At 39.6% G+C, this 19,377-nt stretch overlaps 1 protein-coding gene across 5 annotated transcripts in view; it reads left to right on the top strand.

Moving 5' to 3' along the window:
* LRCH3 (leucine rich repeats and calponin homology domain containing 3) overlaps window positions 1-19,377 on the top strand; it is a 102,963-nt gene that overhangs the window by 35,582 nt on the left and 48,004 nt on the right. For all 5 annotated transcript variants that reach the window (XM_039487608.1, XM_039487609.1, XM_039487607.1 and 2 more), the window contains 5 exons: window positions 3,406-3,550; window positions 7,625-7,751; window positions 11,619-11,724; window positions 11,870-12,006; window positions 13,278-13,387. In XM_039487608.1, the coding sequence (XP_039343542.1) occupies window positions 3,406-3,550; window positions 7,625-7,751; window positions 11,619-11,724; window positions 11,870-12,006; window positions 13,278-13,387 (625 nt within the window). The remainder of the gene's footprint in view (window positions 1-3,405; window positions 3,551-7,624; window positions 7,752-11,618; window positions 11,725-11,869; window positions 12,007-13,277; window positions 13,388-19,377) is intronic.

The following is a 19,377-nucleotide window of genomic DNA, read 5'->3' on the forward strand; positions in this document are numbered from 1 at the left end:
CTCATTGCATTGTTGCCTGGTCTTTTCTGCCAGAAAATATAACTTGTTAATTGAGAGCACTGTTTCCTTTTTTAAATGACTGGTTATTAAAATCTTCTTGACAGCACAGCTGTGTGAAGGAGGAAAAGAAATAAATGTGTGTTGGAAGGAGTTGAGTATGTGATTGAGATGATGACAGTGGGATCGGTGGCGGTGGTGGGTTTGCCCAAGAAACATGAACACAGTCTTAAACCTTGTAGATTATGTTGATTTTGTAGTAATTATTTAAAGGGACTAGATTGGACAAAAGCTATTTTAGCTCCTGGAATGAGTGGATATTTAAACAGGTATCATGTTTGTATTTCTTTTAATTATACTCTGCTCCTATTTCTTGTTTGAACTTTTTAGTAATTGCAGGCAACTTGACCTTCCTTTTCATATGTTATGAATGTCACAGAGCAGTTGTGCTTTAGCATATGGCAAGTTTGTGTATCTAAAATATTTGTAGTGTAGTGCAGATTTTAGTGATTTTTAATAACATAATTGGCTACCCTCATTGCCCAGTTTATGACATTTTTCTATTGTGTTGAGATACTTTATTTGTTTAGAAATAGCTTTTCTCATGTTACAGTTTTAGTACAGTATTGGAGCAGACGGGTTCCCAATGGGGATGTAATAGTTTTGGGTAATACAGAGTATTATGTATCTGTAGCAGTTATATAGCTTTTGCCAAGTTTTCTTACTTGGTTGCTATCATTTTTCAAAAATAAATGCTACCGAGAAGCAAACAAACTGTGGGAGAAAAGAACAAGAACTTTTGGAAAGGGAAATGTCTAGAGCAGGGGACCCTAAAATGTGGTACTTGTAATCATTGGTGGTAAGTGAGCTTGATGTTCCATCACTCATTTCACAGCATTTTTTAAGAAGGTTGTACATGCACCAGTGAAGTTTGGGAGCTGCTGGGCTAGAGCGTCACTGGGAGGGGTCTTATGCTGAGTCTGATTGCTTATGGCATAAAGACTTTTTGAAATGGTATGCTATGACTGCAGGAAGCATAGAGAAGTTTATTTGATTCCATTAGCATCTACAAATTCTTGAACATCTGAATTGTTCCAGGTGTTGAAGAGCGTGGTTAATCCAGGATGTATCCACTTGGGTACAGAGTCAACTATTTCAGGTGTGTTCAAGCTAATTCAGTCTGATTTTGAGGAATCTTAGCTATGAATTCTCTCACCCTTGGTAGCAGAACTATGGATGGAGAGAGTGATGGAAGGAGGAAAGGCAGGGACAAATAAGGAGTCTTCCCTGCTTGAGTTTCAGCCTGGTTTTGGAGGGGCTGGAAAAGCGTTGAGCAACAACCTGTGAATTGGACCTGTTCTTCACTGTAGAGGTAGCTGTTCCATTATTGTCACTTCCCTTTGAAAAAGTAGGGTGCCAACATCTCTTACTAGACAGCTGCTCAAGAATCTGTTTCTTGACTGAAAGAATTATGTCAGTTATCACCCTGTATTGAATCTTCCAGCTGAGGTGGGGGGGGAAAGGAGGAATGTTATTGATAAAGTTATATAGTAGTAATTCTCACAGTAGCTGGAATCTTCCAGTTTCGTAAACCGCAATCAATCTAGCTTTAGTCCTGTATAGGATGCAAACAGTGCACTGGTTGCCTTGCTGGTTGATCTTTCTCATAATGGATAACCAGATGTCTTTGCAGATTATTTTAGATGTATCAGCATATTTTGATACAATTGAAGACAAAGTGTCATTGACATGTCTGCAGGAATGGATGGGGTTGCTAATTTGTGACTCCTATCTTTCCTGACTTGTTTATCCCAAAGATTCATTTGCAAGCTTCTTCAGGGTTCTAGTTTGTTGCCCCAGCTGCCCAGTGAGAGGCTGTTAGGGAGAGGCTTGTGGGGTGTGCGCTGCCTTTGGTGTGTGTGTGAGATACCCCTAGCTTTGTTTCAGTTTTATTGGACCAGGATGTGTATTTGAGTGATTCACTCAATGTCTAATCAAGATTAGGATTTAATATGACTGATATCATAGCTCTCTGATATTCAACCTAGTTTAAACTAACGTTATCCTTTTAGACTATGAGAGGCAGCCAAACGAAAGGGCAGCAGTTCTTCAGTCTCCTTTGATTATGTGAGTGTGTGTCTGCTATTTCTCACTTACGTTCACAGCCTTGGTGTTTTAATTGTATATCCAGGTAGCAGATTTGTCATGACTTTTCTTTTTCTCCCATCCATGCATCATGAAGGTTGCAACATTTATATCCATTGTGGCCTTTGCTACAGTTAGCCATAATCATACCTTGAGATTGGATTACTGTAATGCACTCTACATGACATTATACCTGAAGACCTTTCTGAAACTTCAGCTTGCACAGAATGTAATGACCCACTTAAATAGCAGTGCTTCCTTCAGAGGCAGGGGAAGAGGGGGCACTTGACTCCTGTACTCTCTGACCTGAATTGGCTTCCAGTTTTTCTGGGTATAATTCTAAGTGATGGTTTAGATGTATAAAACTCTAATTAGTTGGGTCCTGTCTACCTTAGAAGCCACCTCTCATCATAAGATATGCGTAGTTGAGATAAGCAGAGGCACTCAGGCTCACCAACTCCTGGTTCAGCCAGGAAGAATCTGATGTCAGGGCATTTTCAGTAAGGGATGTCCCTCTACTTTGAAAGTGACCTTCATGACACATTGCAAGGCCTTTTTGATTTGCCAGGCTTTCAAGAACAGACTGCATTGTTGGGTGGGTTCTGTGAAGGTTAAAGAAATAGAAACTGTTGATCCTAATGTGGATAAAAAAGTTGCTGTTGTTCAGTTTACCTTGTAAGCTTTGTGTTTGTTCTTTTAACTCTAATGTGACTAGGATGGGCATGTTTTATAATTCACAATGAATAAATAAAATGTTATTAAATATGTTTTTTTATCATGAACAATAATAGTTCGGGTTGACTAGAGAGTTCTGCTTTGGTAAATGTTTGCCCTTGTTTGGACATTGGAGAGGTGAAATGTCACACAGTTTGTTAAACAGGCAGCTTCTCTAAAGGAAATTAGGATTGACACCAAACAACCTCTCTTGCCTTTAGTAGTACATAGACATTATTGTTAAGAGTTAGGGTGTGTAAGGAAACCATATGTTCTGGGCTCTGTCTTTTGGTCTTTATAAACACAAGATTTTCCTTTCACCCTTTAAAAACAAACAAACAAACCCAGAAACTGTAACTACATGATTTGACATAATACACCTTTTATAGACTTGATGCTGGTGACCATTATTATTTTATATTTATAACACCCACAATGTACAAAGTACTGTCCGTACATAGGAAGAGACAATCCCTGACCCAAAGAATTCAGTCAAAGGTCATTTGATGATTGTTTCTCTCTTCTTTTCTTTTTTTCCCCTCCCTTCAGATTTATCACGGAACAGACTCTCGGAACTTCCTGCAGAAGCTTGTCACTTTGTTTCCCTTGAGAGCCTTAACTTGTACCAGAACTGCATTCGTTACATCCCAGAGGCCATCCTGAACCTACAGTCTTTAACATTTCTAAATATCAGGTACCATCACATTTAAATCTTGATTTTAATATCCATGTTATAGACTCTAGCAACCTTTGGAGCATTAGAAGGTAACACAAATATTGTCTATAACCTGTGTGTCTTGGTATTGCATGCCATCAGAATCACCATTCTGGACCAGTCTCTACCAATTACCTCAATGAGGAGACATCAGATAGTAATAATCTTAATTTTTGACTCTTCTGGATTTGTGTTAACTGCCTGAAATCTCTTTTTGCATGCTTGCTCCAAATCCTGGCAGCCACTGCTCCTTCTTTGTGATCTCAAACATATCCCATCTGGCCAATATTTGAGGGCATAGGAAAGATAAATTGCCTACTTGTCCTCATTAACTAGTCTGGATTCCTTTTGCTGTCTCTCTCCAATTGATTTTTTCATGCAGGTCTGTAATGTGAAAGGATTTGTTTTTTGTTGTCTCTTCTTTCCTATGGGATCTTTAAATGACAGCTCTTGAGGTTCTGGATGATAAATTAACTTTTCTGGGTACTATAAGTAATGAAAGAAGAAAGATGATCTTGTAGACAAAGCACAGGATTGGGACTCAGGAGATCTGAATTCTTGTCCCAGCTCTACCACAGGCTTACTGTGTGATTTTGGGCAAGTCGCTGCACCTTTGTGCCTCACTTTCCCCATCTATAAAATGGTGACATCTACCTCATAAGGGTATTGATTGATGAATGTTTGTAACGTGCTTTGAGATTTTCTGGTGGAAAGTTCTATAGACATGAAAGGGCATTTATTATTATTAGCACTAGTGATACTAACACCAGCACCTGTTTATTACATGTTCTTCTTTCTCCTATTGCTGTGTGAAAGACCCATGAAAATGGCTAACAGCCTGGCTATGCAGGGGAAATGGTAAAAATAACTGTACTCAAAGTGTTGTAAAATTCTCAAAGTAAATAAGCTGAAAATATACTAATTTTAGATGTAGTAGGTTTTTTAAATATTTTCAGGTATAATTTGTAATTTTAAAATTGGCAGAGTCCCTTAAACTGGAGTCACTGGCTTTTCTTTGCAGCTGAGGTGATGTTAATAGTCATACTTAATTTCAAATTATGATCTGCTAGGATGTGAGGGCACTTGTAGGTCTATGATAAAATATTCTTGCTTCTTATTGATGACAGTTGGGTGTTGATGAACAGTTGTGAATTGTGCAATAGTGCTAGTTTTAAATAAAACAGCAAAAATAATCTGTGGCTAGATTTTTCTAATCCTTTGGGACTTTTTCCTATTGGCTTTAGTTAGTATGTAACTCTTATTATTTCCTTGAGCTTCTATGGTATAATCAAAAGTTCAGGCTTGGATGAGGAATGGGTCAGGTAAAGAAGTAGAAATGAGCTGCAGCTGAAGTAGTGCAGACAGATTCTGACCCAAAATAAATACATCAGTTTCAGTGACTAAAGCCACGTGGAAAGCCTTTGAATAAGGTAGCTACCTGAGTAGCTGGAGGCCTCTCTTTTTTAAATCACTACATTAAAGCAAGCAACTTTATCTCAATTTACACTGTTTATATCAAATCTTTGTGATCCTGCTTAGACTTAAGTTATCAAAGCAAAGGTCAATAGAGTGATTAAGCATTATTCAGAGAAATTGGCATCTTAGAGTTATATAATGTCAGAAAATGGATGTCTGAGTAGTTCTCCGTATGTGAAGACATTTTATAAAAGATGTCTGTACATTTAGGTATTTTACAGTACATCTTGAGTGCAAAAAAAAAAATAATTTAATGCTTGCTAGATTCCTAAAATAAAAGGAATGGACCAATGCTAGTAAAAATGCTGTTTTAAGAGACTGTTTTGAAAATAAGATGTCTCAGACTGACATGAAAGAGATGACTAGCAATTGTGCAAATTGCTCAGAATTTCTTTTTTCTAAAGCTAGTCGGCATATGGAACAAATTGCTGAAGTCAGAGAAAGTAAGCAGTGTAAATCTACTCAAGATAGAGTTGGACAGTCTCTTTTTGTATGTGAAAATAGTAAGCAAGGATAGAGCCAATAATTAAATATGTGAGGCTAAGAGAAGTAAATGTTTCTTGGGTTTGTAAGTTACACTGAACAGATCAAGCATATTTCCTCTTTTAAAACTGGTGTAATTCAGAAGTAGTTTAAATTGAATTAGCAATGAAAGCATAATATTGCTTTTTTCTTTTTGATGAAAAATGAACTACGTTAGCCGTTTTTAACTTAAAAAATATGTAACTTTAAAAATAGTGGCCATTGACCATGTTTTAACTACATTTTAAATTGTGAATACCCACCACATGTGTATTTCAGAATATAATCTATATTAGCTGTATATGCAATACATTTTCTTGAATGCTTAGTATTGATTGCACAGTATATTGTTTGTCTATGCACCTTAGGCATTGTATAGGAGCACTTTTTTGTATTTAAATCAGTGATGTAAAATACACATCCAGGATTTATTGTCTAAAAATATACAATCTGGTGCTATCAATTTCACTCATTCTTGTGGGTTTCCTTTCTTGCTTTGAAAAGCAAAACCTTGCTCTTGTAAATAAGGGCCATTGCTCCTTGAATAACTAGATGCAGATAGGAAGTTATTGATAGTAAGCCGAGGGGTATGATGGGAAACTAATAACTGACAAAGACAACCCAAAACTTAGATTAATTCTAACTGTGGGGAATCTCTCTCTTGTGAAATAGAAGCCAGTATTCTTTGGACAAAATCTAGATATATTGGTTTAAAAGAGAGAAGACTGATTCATCTGTTAGCCTTTTAAGTGTCAACACTTATTAGCTGTCAAGAAGTGTCCCAAGAAAGAGGAGTATTTAATTGCAACTTCTAATAAAGTACAGGGAATTTTCCTTTGAGTACATTGCACTGGTAGATTTTAAACAGTTTTTTACAAAACATAAATACATATGTCCATCTGTAATAAAATGTAATTTCCTGACCTGTAATATAAACGTGTTGTATCCTATTATTGAAGTTCAACTGTATACTGCAGTCTGCATTATTAAAACCAATGTTTTAAGAGGTATGCAGAACCTCTGTTCACAAACTAGTAATGATATTCGTTAAGAAAAAAAAATGTTTGCCTTACATCTGGTGTTACCCCTTTGCCAATTAAATTTTGCTTATCTTCCTTTTTTGCTTTATGGTGTGCATTGTAGGAATAGGATATGAGTCAGAGATGGATTTCCTATTGCTGTGATCTCTAACAGGTGTATTTGAAATTATCATTCCTTGATACCAGCTAACATTCGTTCGTCTACTACTCGGGAGTAGGATTTTGTAGTGGGAAATTTAGACTCCACACAATGCCACATTTTGATAAACTTGAGTTTAGTATCTTGTTAAAACCTCCTTAAGGTAACATTAACTTTTCCCTAGTTTTCCAGTCATTTTCCAGTCTGATTGCTTCCGTTTACAAATAAGTCATAGCATTCTCGTTTTATAAACCAACCTCTTCCTGTCTGATTCATTCACTGAGGTTGCAGTCCAGTTACATGACCTCATGTTTGCTTTGATGGTTATAAATTATGATGTGTCAAATACTGGATTGTAACATGTCCAAATTCATTGTGACAGGGATTTCTTAAATGCTTATCACCATGATAATTGGCCTTATTACAAATTAAATAACGAAAACACACACTTAACATTTCTACTGAGCAAGTAATATGCTCATTCTACCTAACGCTGTTCCCCACATGCTAATCTGCAGTAAAAAAATAAGAAAATGGTGTCTGCCTGATGCCTGAATATGGCCAGACTCTGAAAGAGGAAGTAAGCTCCAGAGCCTAAAAGCCTCCTACAAAAATGCCCTATCCCCCCATCCCCATGAGTAGTAGCAGATTCAGAGCATCTGTTTACAACACATCTTGGTAAAGCAAAGGATAAGAAAGATGTGTAAAAAAGAGACTGCGAGATACCAGCTCACTTGTAAATGTGTCTCGAAACTGACATGACGCTCTTACATCCTGTCAAAGTAGAGTACATGATTTTGAGATTCTCTTATGTTGTGTTAAAATTGGTAAATGGTCTCTTCCCACATTCTGACTTTTTTTTTTCCTACCCAAAAGTCGAAACCAGCTTTCAACATTGCCAGTACACATGTGTAGTCTACCGTTGAAAGTTTTGATAGCAAGTAATAATAAGTTGGTCTCACTACCTGAAGAAATTGGACAGCTCAGACACCTGACAGAGCTTGTGAGTATATACTTACTGTTAATGATTGCTGTTCAGTCCTTAATTTATAAATGATTTGCTCTGGTGGGTTTAAATTTCATTGAGGTGAAATAACTTTATTCAACCGAGGGAGGAAGGATGGTCCAGTGATTAGGATACTAGCCCAGGACTTGTGAGACCAGGTTCAATTCCTTGATGTGCTACAGACTTCCTGTGTGGCTTTGAGCAAGTCTCTCTGTGCCTCAGTTCCCCATCTGTAACATGGGGATAATAGTACTTCCCTACCTCACTCTAGGGTGTTATGAGAGTAAATACAGTTTAAAGATTGTGGGGTGCTCAGATACAAGAGTAATGGGGTCCAGATAAATTCCTCAGATAGAATCAAAATGGAACTTTGTTTAAACAAATACAGTGCTACTAAGACATCCACATTAATTTATCATATATTCTGCATTCCAGATAAAAGTTCCATGTGGGTGACTCCGGCTCCCTGCCATACACATTTTATCCTATAAATAGAGTGTACAGTACTGTATTAGCTAGAGTCTGATGTCCCAGGATCTCTCCATATCTGACAGAGACAGTTGCAAGTGGTGGTATATATGACATTATTTGTTCATAGAGTGTAAGGCTGGAAGGGACCAATAGATCATCTGGTCTGACCTGTTATGTATCACAGACCATTGATTTTTGCCCAGTTACCCCTGTGTTGAGCCCAGTAATTTGGGTTAGATTAAAGCTTTTCAGTCCTCAGGAGACTAAGCGTTGTGTGCCACAGGCAGAGAACAGGAGAGAGTGAGGTGCCACCAATGCCCCTGCAGTCTCAGGGAATTGGTTAGGTGGGATATGCCCAAACGATCCTAGTAGGTGATCTATGCTCCATGTTGCAGAGAGAGGCAAAAAAACCTCAAAGATCCCTACTAATCTGACCAGGGAAAAATTCCTTCCCAACTCCAAATCTGGTGATCAGGTACCACCTCAGAGCACTGGTCCACCACCTCCGGCATCATATCTCCAGCTAAGATCAATTCCTAATGCTTCACAGGGGGGTGGGGAAAAATATAGAATACAAATGGTCAGTTGTTCATTGGGGAAAAAATTTCTTCCTGACTCCTGCAGCAACCTTCTGAAGCATGAGATTTGATTATAGTCATTATCTTAATGCAGAGCTGCAAGTGTTATGAGCATGTTGAGTGCAATGCAGAGCTGTTCTCTCCATGGCCCATCAAGGGGAGGGAATGAACACGGGGATTCATAGACTCTAAGGCCAGAAGGGACCACCATGATCTTCCAGCCTGACACACCCTCCAGTGGTTTGAGCATTGGCCTGCTAAACCCAGGGTTGTGAGTTCAATCCTTGAGGAGGCCACTTAGGGATCTGGGGCAAAAATTGGTCCTGCTAGTGAAAGCAGGGGGCTGGACTTGATGACCTTTCAAGGTCCCTTCCAGTTCTAGGAGATTGGTATATCTCCAATTATTACCTTATTACCTTAGATAGATACTAATATAATTGTAAAGACTCCAAGTGATGGTGAGTCCACCCCCACCCCGGTAAGATGTTCCAGTGTTTAATTATCCTCATTGCTAGGAAATTCCATCTTATTTTAAGGTTGTGCTTGTCTAACTTCAGCTTCCAGCAATTAGATCTTGTTATGGCCTGGTCTTCAAGACTGAAAATCCCCCACTAGCAGCTAACTTTTCCATGTAAAAATACCTAGACACAGTGGTCAGGTCACCTCTCAGCCTTCTCTTTGATAAGCTGAATAGATTAACCCCCGTAAGATTCACATCATAAGATTTATTTTTCAGTCCCAGAATGATTTTTGTCACACCCTTTCAGACTCTCTCCATTATTTCTACATCCATCTTGAAATGTGGACACCAGAACTGGACACGGTATTCTTAGTATTTGTAATGAATGCAAGCTCTAGCTAGAAATTTTGCTCTGGTACATTGAAGTTCTACTTGCTTCATTTTCCAGCTGTCCTAGAGATGATCTGGGGTAGCTCACTCACTTCTTTAGCTTTAGCAGCCTTTGCCCAATTACAACAGTCAGACAAGTCTGTTGGATGTCAGTTGTGAGGAACAGCCTAGCCCTCTGAGGTACACTTGACATGGACATCAGTTTTCATGAACATGTCTATTGGATGAGCTTTACCTGACACCTTAGGGCTGAAATTGGAGTTTTATTTCTCCTAGCCTCCTCTGCCCCAGCAAGACTTATTTTAAAGCAGTCTTTATTTGCCTTGACGTCCTGATCTTAGTGAGTGATATTTTATAGAGGTAGCCATGCCACCAACTACCCCTCTTGAGACATGTCGCCAGTTGGTCTGCAATGGCTTATTGAATATTTGCAAGTGTCCTGCATATCTGCAGGACGTTCCCCTTATCTGCCACCCAGAGATATTCTTGGTGGGAATTGGTCGCTCCTATACAGATAGCCATCTTATTTTTTTTTCAAATACTTCAGCTTTTAATTTAGTTTTTCAGTGTGTTTATGAACTTGTGGATTTAAAAAACAACCTAGACAACTTGACATGTTAGAGACAATTGCAATAGAATCTTGATAAGTGTGTAACTCGCATTTGGGAATGGCACAGAATTACAAAAGTACACCTCTACCCCTATATAACGCTGTCCTCGGGAGCCAAAAATTCTTACCGCGTTAAAGGTGAAACCGCGTTATATCAAACTTGCTTTGATCTGCAGGAGTGCTCAGCCCCGCGCCCCCGGAGCACTGCTTTACCGCGTTATATCCGAATTCGTGTTATATCAGGTCGTGTTATATCGGGGTACAGGTGTTACCTGTGTTCTTTAATGGGAGAGACAAGGAAGGCAAGGTAATATCTTTTATTGGACCAGCTTCTGTTGGTAGAAGGGACAAGTTTTTGAGCTTCACAGAGCTCTTCTTCATGCCTGGAGAAAGTAAGCAGAGTATCTGAGCCAAATACAAGGTGAGACAGCTTGTGAAGCATAAGGGATTCACACATGCACGTTTCAGTCCTACAAGCATATATTCTTTAATGATATACTCCAAGTATTCCTCGGGTGTGTTTACATTTGAGATTTGTTTTTAAAGCTTGGCATTCAATAAAAGACACATAGTGAGAAGTGAGGTGCACTGGTAGAGCTAAGGACTACACCATATAACTCTACTAGGGCTTCTCACTTTGTTCCCTGGCTACCTGCTGCTAATGCCCAGATGCATGTGAGGTTAATATAATTTTTGGGTGAGTTATTTAGTCTGGGCTGTCTTTTGTATTGGCAATGTAGTATGTATTTTATCCTTTTGTGTGATCTAAATGTTGTTGTAACATTGCCTAGAGGTTTTGAGGATAGGCCCTTGAAAATATCCAGATCAAGTACATGGCAGGTAGTGTGTTTCTCCAGGCTCTCCTGCTTCAGAGTCCGTGGAGGAATGGGAAATGGGCAATCTGTGGAGGAAATTTATGCTAACATGCTAGTTTGCTAACTTAATATACATGGAAATATCATTATACCTTCACTTTTTCCATAATGTATAACTTATCTAAAGAGCTTTTATGATCTAGTGTCATTTCTCCTGGGTTTGTTCTTTTCTTTGCTCTGCTGTTGTTGGGAGACTGAAAAAATTACTTTGTGCCTCTGTTTCCCCATCTGTAAAATGGGGATAATTAATACTTTGTCACAATGCTGAAACTTAATGAATGTTAGTAAAGCACTTTGACAATCTTAGGTGTCATAGAAGTGTTTATTTTTGTCAAGTTTATAAATAAAACACTGCCTATCAGAGTTAATGTACATATACCTACAAAACCAGAAGGCAGGAATTGCCTATTAGCATTGGGATTTATTTAAACAGGCTGACAGTATCAAAACAGTGGCTCACTTTGTAGTTTTGTATTGCAGGATGTGAGCTGTAATGAAATACAGACAATACCTCCACAGATTGGCAGTCTGGAGTCTTTGCGTGACCTGAACATCAGGAGAAATCATTTGGTGCATTTACCTGAAGGTGAGATCAGCAGATAAAAGTCTGTCATATGTAACAACTGAGATTGTTGACACTTATTCTTTTTAAAGCTTGTTTTCCTAAGAGCTAGTAGTAAGCATGCTGTTTATTATAGCTACTAGATTGAATGTTTGTTTTCTATCTCCAGAGCTTGCAGAATTGCCTTTGATTCGATTAGATTTTTCCTGCAATAAAATCACAACAATTCCTGTTTGTTATCGGAACCTCAGGCATCTTCAGACAATCACACTAGATAACAACCCTCTACAGTCACCCCCTGCACAGGTGAATTAAAGTTTGGAATTAGAATGTCTGCTATTTTCACTAGATCAGGGGTCGGCAACCTTTTGGAAGTGGTGTGCTGAGTCTTCATTTATTCACTCTAAGTTAAGGTTTCGCGTGTCGGTAATACATTTTAACCTTTTTAGAAGGGCTCTTTCTATAAGTCTATAATATATAACTAAACTATTGTTGTATATAAAATAAATAATGTTTTTTAAATGTTTAAGCAGCTTCATTTAAAATTAAATTAAAATGCAGAGCCCCCCAGACTGGTGGCCAGGACCCAGGCAGTGTGAGTGCCACTGAAAATCAGCTTGCACGTGCCATAGGTTGCCTACCCCTGCACTAGAGGATGTAAAGTGAGATTAGAAACTGAATGGTTAAAACTTTCTTTTGGGAACAATAAGATTTTAAAGAACCTGTGTTTCTCTAGAGACCTTAAAGAAACCCATGGCAGAAATACTCTTCCACTTCCCTTAATTTAGTTCTCCTAGTGATAGTAGGTATGTGGTTACTGCAGGAATTCCTTCGTTAGCCTGTTGAATAAAATTCTCATTGTACAGTATAAGTAAAATAAGCAAGTGGCTCTAGAGTGAAATAAGCTTTGGGAGAGAGGAAGAGCTATGAACAAAAAACATTTTTGAGCCATTCTACTGTTGAAGTAGTGAACTGGGAACCTAAAAGTGCAATGCATTTTCATTCATTTTACAGCACCCTGCAGGCTAAATACAATGTGGTCAATGGCTGACTTCATCTTTAATATGTATGTATAGCCCTGGGGAATGACCTGCTTCCTCTGAATCAGAGTGGGAAGTGCTGTGACCTATAGTTTCCATAGATTCTGCCTCCATATTAAAGATGAAGGGAGTTAGAATTGGCTTCACTTGATTCAAATTAGGCCTGGCTTTTGGCAGCTAGGTTGAGCAAGGTTTGGATGCCTCTGCCGTAGTTCCAGGTTTTACCCCTTACAAATACATATAACTCTTTATTCACATAGAAGATCCTTGACATGATAAACCCTTATGAGCAAGCTTACAGAAAGGGCTCCACACAGTCCAGATGTTTTTGGAAAAAGCTTCCATTTGTTTATTATACATATATTCTGTGACACTTCAATATGATGGTTTGTTTGTAATGAGAGAAGGTTCAAAAATGGATGAAGAGCTTTAAGGATGCTGTAAGGATGTTATAAGTTCACAGTAGCTAGTTAATGTCTGTACAGTGCTTTGATGAAATAAAGTGCTAAATATGTTTATGGATTTCCTTTTTTGTAGATATGCATAAAAGGAAAAATCCACATATTTAAATACCTGAACATAGAAGCATGCAAGATAGCTCCAGACTTGCCTGATTATGATAGGAGGCCCATGGGATTTGGCTCTTGGTAAGTTTGTGCATATTCTGTTTGATGTCGATTGGGGAAAACTTGTCTACTCTCCTGAATTCAGAAGAGGCAGAAACCAGATCCACTAATTGTTGGTTAGTGTACATGTCACCGACGATAGTGGCCTTGAAGAACACTGTGGTGTGTGTCACCCTGTGAGCCACTCTAGCAGGAGTCCAAGCAAGACAGTTTAGAAGGAAAAATAAAGTAATATCACAATTCAGCCAGTGCCAAAGGGCACACCCTTTCGAGGGAAAAAAAAGAAAGTTTGGTGTCTTCAGGCTATGATAGAAGGCAGTTCTATTTTTAAGACATTAATCTATGTTTTTACTTAAAATCTTAGGGTTTTCCCAATATCTACTATAGTCTAACGTTGTGATTTTTAATCTTTTGTACAGAATTATATAATTGTTCTGCTGTAACTACAGGTATAAGTGCTGATCTCACCCCATTAGTAAACTTTTATTTTTGGCAGGCTTTCATTTGGCACAAATGTTTAATACAGTAACACAGGTATTAGAACGGTCAACCACATCAGCTTCTAAATTAAGATGTCTAGGGAAAAGTAGGAGTACACTATATATTTATACTACACATTTAAGAGAAAAGCAAAGTAATGAGATAGGAGACTAGCTAGAAGAAAAAGAATATATTCTCAGTGATCATACAAACTAACACCGAGCCAGAGGGAATATATATCTGTAACGTGCACCATGGGCTGAACATGATTTGTGAATAAAACGAATAAGCCATTGCAGTTGTACGAAAGATCTATGAAGGAGAATTTATGCCAAGAGGCAGCTCCTCATCAAGTTTAGAATCCACATTTGATAAGCACCTTTCCAGATGGGGTCAACATGAATACTTTCTGAAATTCACTTGTCTCTTTAGAGTGTAATCTCTTTGGGACAGGGACCCACACCTAGCATAATCAGGTGCTATTTGAGACAAATAAAGTTGTGGCATATAAATCAGAGTATGTGATTCTAGCCTGTATGTGACGCAGGTGAGGCGGCATTTGGAATACTGGTTAGATTAAAATTATTTAGGTCTCCTGTTAGCTAAATTTATATTGCTATCTTAGTTTCTTATTATAATAAAGTGCATATTGCAAATAACAAGCTGATACAGGGATCTAAGGAGCATCTGTATTCAGAAAGGCTAAGGAAATTAGGGCACCCTTATTGTGACATAAATTGCCCAGTCCAACCAACTGTATCTAAAGCTATTGATCTCCAGTGTAGTTTTTTTTTTTGAAAAGCATAAAATCGATAAGTAGAGTATGTGTTTACTGAAAAGATTTTCGTTTCATGTAATGAAAGAATTTACATATTTTACCATTACACTCAGTACCAATATAAAAGCTTGAGCAGAACCCATTCAGGATGCTTCCTCCAGATGGTCAATTTCACTTCAAGCTTGTGTGGACTGGCTTGCTTTTGTCCATGTCTCCATCCCTGCCAGGCACCATGAAAGTAGATATATCTGAAGTGGATAAGAGAGATGGCATAGAACTCTTTGTTGCTCATGTGCTGATTATATCACTTACCAGCAGGGGCGGCTCTAGCTTTTTTGCCGTCCCAAGCACAGCAGGTGAGCTGCTTTCGGCGGCGTGCCTGCGAGAGGTCCCTGGTCCCGCAGATTTGGCGGCATGCCTGCTGGAGGTCCGCCGGTCCCGCGGCTTCGGCATACCCACCGCCGAATTGCCCTGAATCTGCAGGACCGGCGGACCTCCCGTAGGCATGCCGCCGAATCTGCAGGACCTCCCACAGGCGCGCCCTCGCAGGAACTGGCAGGACGCCCCCTGCAGCTTGGCGCACTGGTGCCTGGAGGTGCCGCTGCTTACCAGTCTCTCTTAGTGGCTCCCACAGTGGCTTCACATGCAAATTGAGCAAATATGTGTGGAAGAGACTAGATTTCTGCAGGAACCCACATAAAGGAGCCAATGGAGAAGATGAGCTGCTGCCCAAAATCAGAATTTCTTCTAGAATTTCTGAGATGAAAGAACAGAACAACTCATACACAATATAGTGTACTCCAGTTAATGCCCATAGGCAAGTCAACAGAGCCTTTGGTCAATGATATCAAAAACTACTGACAGAACTAAAACTAATCAGCATGTATACCTGACCTTTGTCTTTTTGCTCTATGGAGGTTATATAGTGATCCTGGGCAATTTGAAAAGAATGGAATTAAACCGGAGTTGATGTAAAGCTGCTTTCAAAGCTAGTGTGACAGTTACCAAGGTAGCTGCACGACAGTCCTTTCTCAGAGCCTCACTGAGTGCACTGCAACAGGTGTCAGGCCTTGTGGCTTTACCCCTGCTGGGGTGGACTTCTTTGAAAGTGTGTGCCTGTGGCTGTCTTATCTCTTAGGCTATGTGTGCACTGCAGCTGGGAGGTGTAATTCCCAGCTCGGGTGGACTTAAATGTGCTAGCTCTGCTTAAACTAGCATGCTAAAAATAGCAGTGTGGCTGCATGGGCAGCTGCTTGGATTAACTGCCTGAGTATGTACCTAGGATTCAGAGGGATTGTACCCAGGCAACTAGACAGGAGAAAATTTTGGCTTCTTTATATATAAATATTTCTAATTGAGAATTGTGCTGCTGGCCCACACTGCCCTTTTTTTATTTTTTTGGACTCATGTAAAGTTATCCTAAACACAATACTAGTGCCCTCTTCTGTGTTTTACCCAGTTAGTAAAACTATTGCTTTATTTAATTGTTACTACCATTTTCAATAGAGAACTGGTTCCCAGCCTTTCAGACAATTGTATCAGTTTACCAGAATAAGATATTGACTGTACCGATCAGTGTCTGTAGACTCCTGTTAAGTTGTGACCTTTAACCTTTGGGCTGTTCCAGACCAATCTCTTAGCTGTGAGACTGAAATGTGGAGCGCTCAAGCTCAACATTGGATCATGCATGACTGAATGGAGGGGAGGCAGCAGCAGTGCCTTACAGGAGCCTAGCACTAGGTTCAATGTTGAGGTAGGGAGGGTAAGTCTGGAATGCGAGACATAAAAGTTTGAAGTACTGGGACATGGATCACTGGAGTAGGAATCATTTGTACGGATTAAATTTTGAAAGACTTTGGTAGTTCTATTCCGTGACTAGAAAGGAGATTGACATATATGCATGTATTACACTGTGACTTCAGAACTCTGGCTGGGAGTGATGATCTCTTCATGTCAGTGGCACATCTTGTTCCCCTTATTTTTATGGATACATTTGTTTTCATTACAAAAAGGTACTTTAGACACTGCATTTCAAAGTGATTATTGCACATCTCAGGTGGTTAGCTACTCTTACCTTCAGCTTCATGCCTTATGCATTGGAACCCAAGCATGCTGTAAAAATGTACTGCCCGCTGTCTTAGTGCTTAATTATTGCTGCTTGCAGCCAGCTAGTCAGTGAGGAATAGGATCTGAAGTCTCTGCTGATTTCTTAAAGGCTGTTGTCTGTAATGAATGTATAAAGCCCTGAGCAGTCAGTAACCCTGTTTTCAGATTTTTCTGAAAGTCCTGGAGACAGACTGCATCTTTCAAATTCAGAAGGAGGGGAAAGCGTGGGAACTGTGAACTGTAACTGTGAATTTCTGAGTTACCAGACGCTCTCAGTGATGATGAAGTATTTTTCAAAAGCTGTAATTGAATAGGAGGGATAGAATATGAAGAAAATAGAATCAAACAGTATTTTTTCCTTTTGGATGAAAACTATTGAATTTTGATCTTCAATTTTAAGTGCTTGTTCAGTGCAAAATCGGTTTCTCTTTAGATTCTCGGGATACTTGATGTAGTCATGATTAAAATGGAATTATTGTAGTGTGTCATGTGGGAACCAGTTTCTCATTTTATTTCTCCTTTTATAATTTCAAAAAAAACAGTGGTTTTGATCCAGTATTTAGGTGTCAGGAATTATTGGCTTAAATGTGGTCACTATGTAGACTGTTGCATGTGCTACCTGAAGTTTTCTTTCCCCAGCTGGTCTTTAATTGAAAAACAATCTTACCATTGTCTGTATAATGTGTAGTACTTTGTTAGGATATTTTTTTGCCTCAAAAGTAGACTACAATGTCTTGTAGCTATGTATTCCCAGGGCCACTGTATGCATTGTTAACTCTTTCTATAGAACAAAAGGCATGACACAGCTAATACATTTTAAAAATCCAGAGGTTTTTTTTTAACTACGCTGAGCAATTTTAGGATTATTCTTTTCTCCTGTCACCCAAAAGAAGTGAGCTGTGGTTCCCTTCCCATCTTTTTTGCTGAAGGATCCCTAATATGAATATTATCTTTGTTTAGCATCACTGAGTTCCATTCTTGCCTTCATTCCAGATGCCATCCCCAGACTTTAGTACATGACGTAAATCTTTTACAAACTCAGAGGAACAAACATAGTGCTAGATCCTGTATGTTGTCCATACAGTCAGAGCCCCAGTAACTTAAATGAGGCTCTGTGTAGGGTTAAGGGTCTGCCTATGAATCCTTTTCCCGATGTGTACATAAAAATAAGCATATTTCACTTCTGCAGCTCTTGTTCCCTCAGCCTTTATCCCTTAGTTGTTCTTTGAGTAACGTCCCTATGGGTGCTCCATTTCATGTGTGCTCACACCCTTTTCCCCTTGAATTGGAGATTTTGGGTTGCAGTGTCTGTTCAGCCCACACGTGTTCTGTACTTCCTCATGCCCAGCTCTAAGGCTATACAGTGCTGTGTGAGCGAAACACCCTCGGTTCTTTCTCAGCTGCCGTAGCCTGAGATGGAGCATTAGTGTGCCTTACTTTGAAATCTCTTAGTGTTTAGTTATCTTAGTTACCTTTCATTTAGGGGATATTTCTCTTGATCCCTTTCCCATTTTGGACGGTGGGTGGGGTGAGAACTTCCCTTGCTAGATGTCATTGCCCTGGGGTATGCCAGGATCTCTGGGCTTCAAACAGTGCATCTGTTGCCAGGAGTGCATCTTGGTCAGCGACAGGCATTTCTGTTGTATCCGCTGCTTTGGAAAGTCTGATGTCCCACAAAAGTGCTCCATCTGCTCTGCATTTAAGGGTGACTCAAGAAAAAAATCAGGAGCTAAAACTGAGACTCTTAATGATGGAGCATTCCCTCCAATTGGCCTCAGATACAGGCCAGGAGTACACCCTTCCCCCTCTGGACATCAGTTGCTGAGTGAACACGATGCCCTGTCAACTTCGTCGCATTCACTTGGATCTACCCAAGGTAAATCCATGAAGAAAATCCATACAAAACTGAGTTATTCTCCACAGGAAGAATCCACCTCAAAAAGACTTTGGTCACTGTAATGCAAGACTGCTTCAGAGACCTCATGTCCCACCCTGGGTATGTCTGAGGCTGCAGACACTCTCAGTACCGATCTTGTGCCTGGGGCTCCAGGCTCAGCAGAGGAAAAAGGGCAACAAGCATGCCTTGGTACCGAAACCTTCAGTGCTGCACATGCAGGACAATGCATCATTGAAGCTTTCCACCTCTAAGAGAATGGTATCCAGAATTCGTTTGGTACCATCAACATCCAAGACTGCCTCAATACTGAGATGACGTTGTGCCTCTCATATGGTCTGAACGCCTCCCAAGGCCTCACATCAGTACTGACTACTTCAACCAGAGTGAATTTACCAGAGCAGTGTATGGCCTCAGTACTGACAACAGTCCCACTCTTCAAATCCACCTGGTACTAAAGGAGTTCAGATTTTCAAAGGATCTACTTGTTTCGGAGGAGCCGGAATCTCCCTTGTTAGTTGGTAGCAAAAGGTTCAGTACCGAGACAAGCCTGGTCACTGAAGTAGGACCTTTTCTAAGTACCACTTGACTCCAATGCCTTCAGAGAGTGCTGGGGCTCCCTCACTTGAAGAGGAGGAATTTTCCTCCAATTCAGATATTTCAATCCAGGGTTCCCTGATGCTTCAGACAAGGAATTTCCATCCTGACACTTTTGACAACAGTGGGGATTTGTACCATAGATAGACCCATGTT

This window comes from Mauremys reevesii, linkage group 9 (genome assembly GCF_016161935.1).
Source record: "Mauremys reevesii isolate NIE-2019 linkage group 9, ASM1616193v1, whole genome shotgun sequence".
Lineage (NCBI taxonomy): Eukaryota > Metazoa > Chordata > Testudines > Geoemydidae > Mauremys > Mauremys reevesii.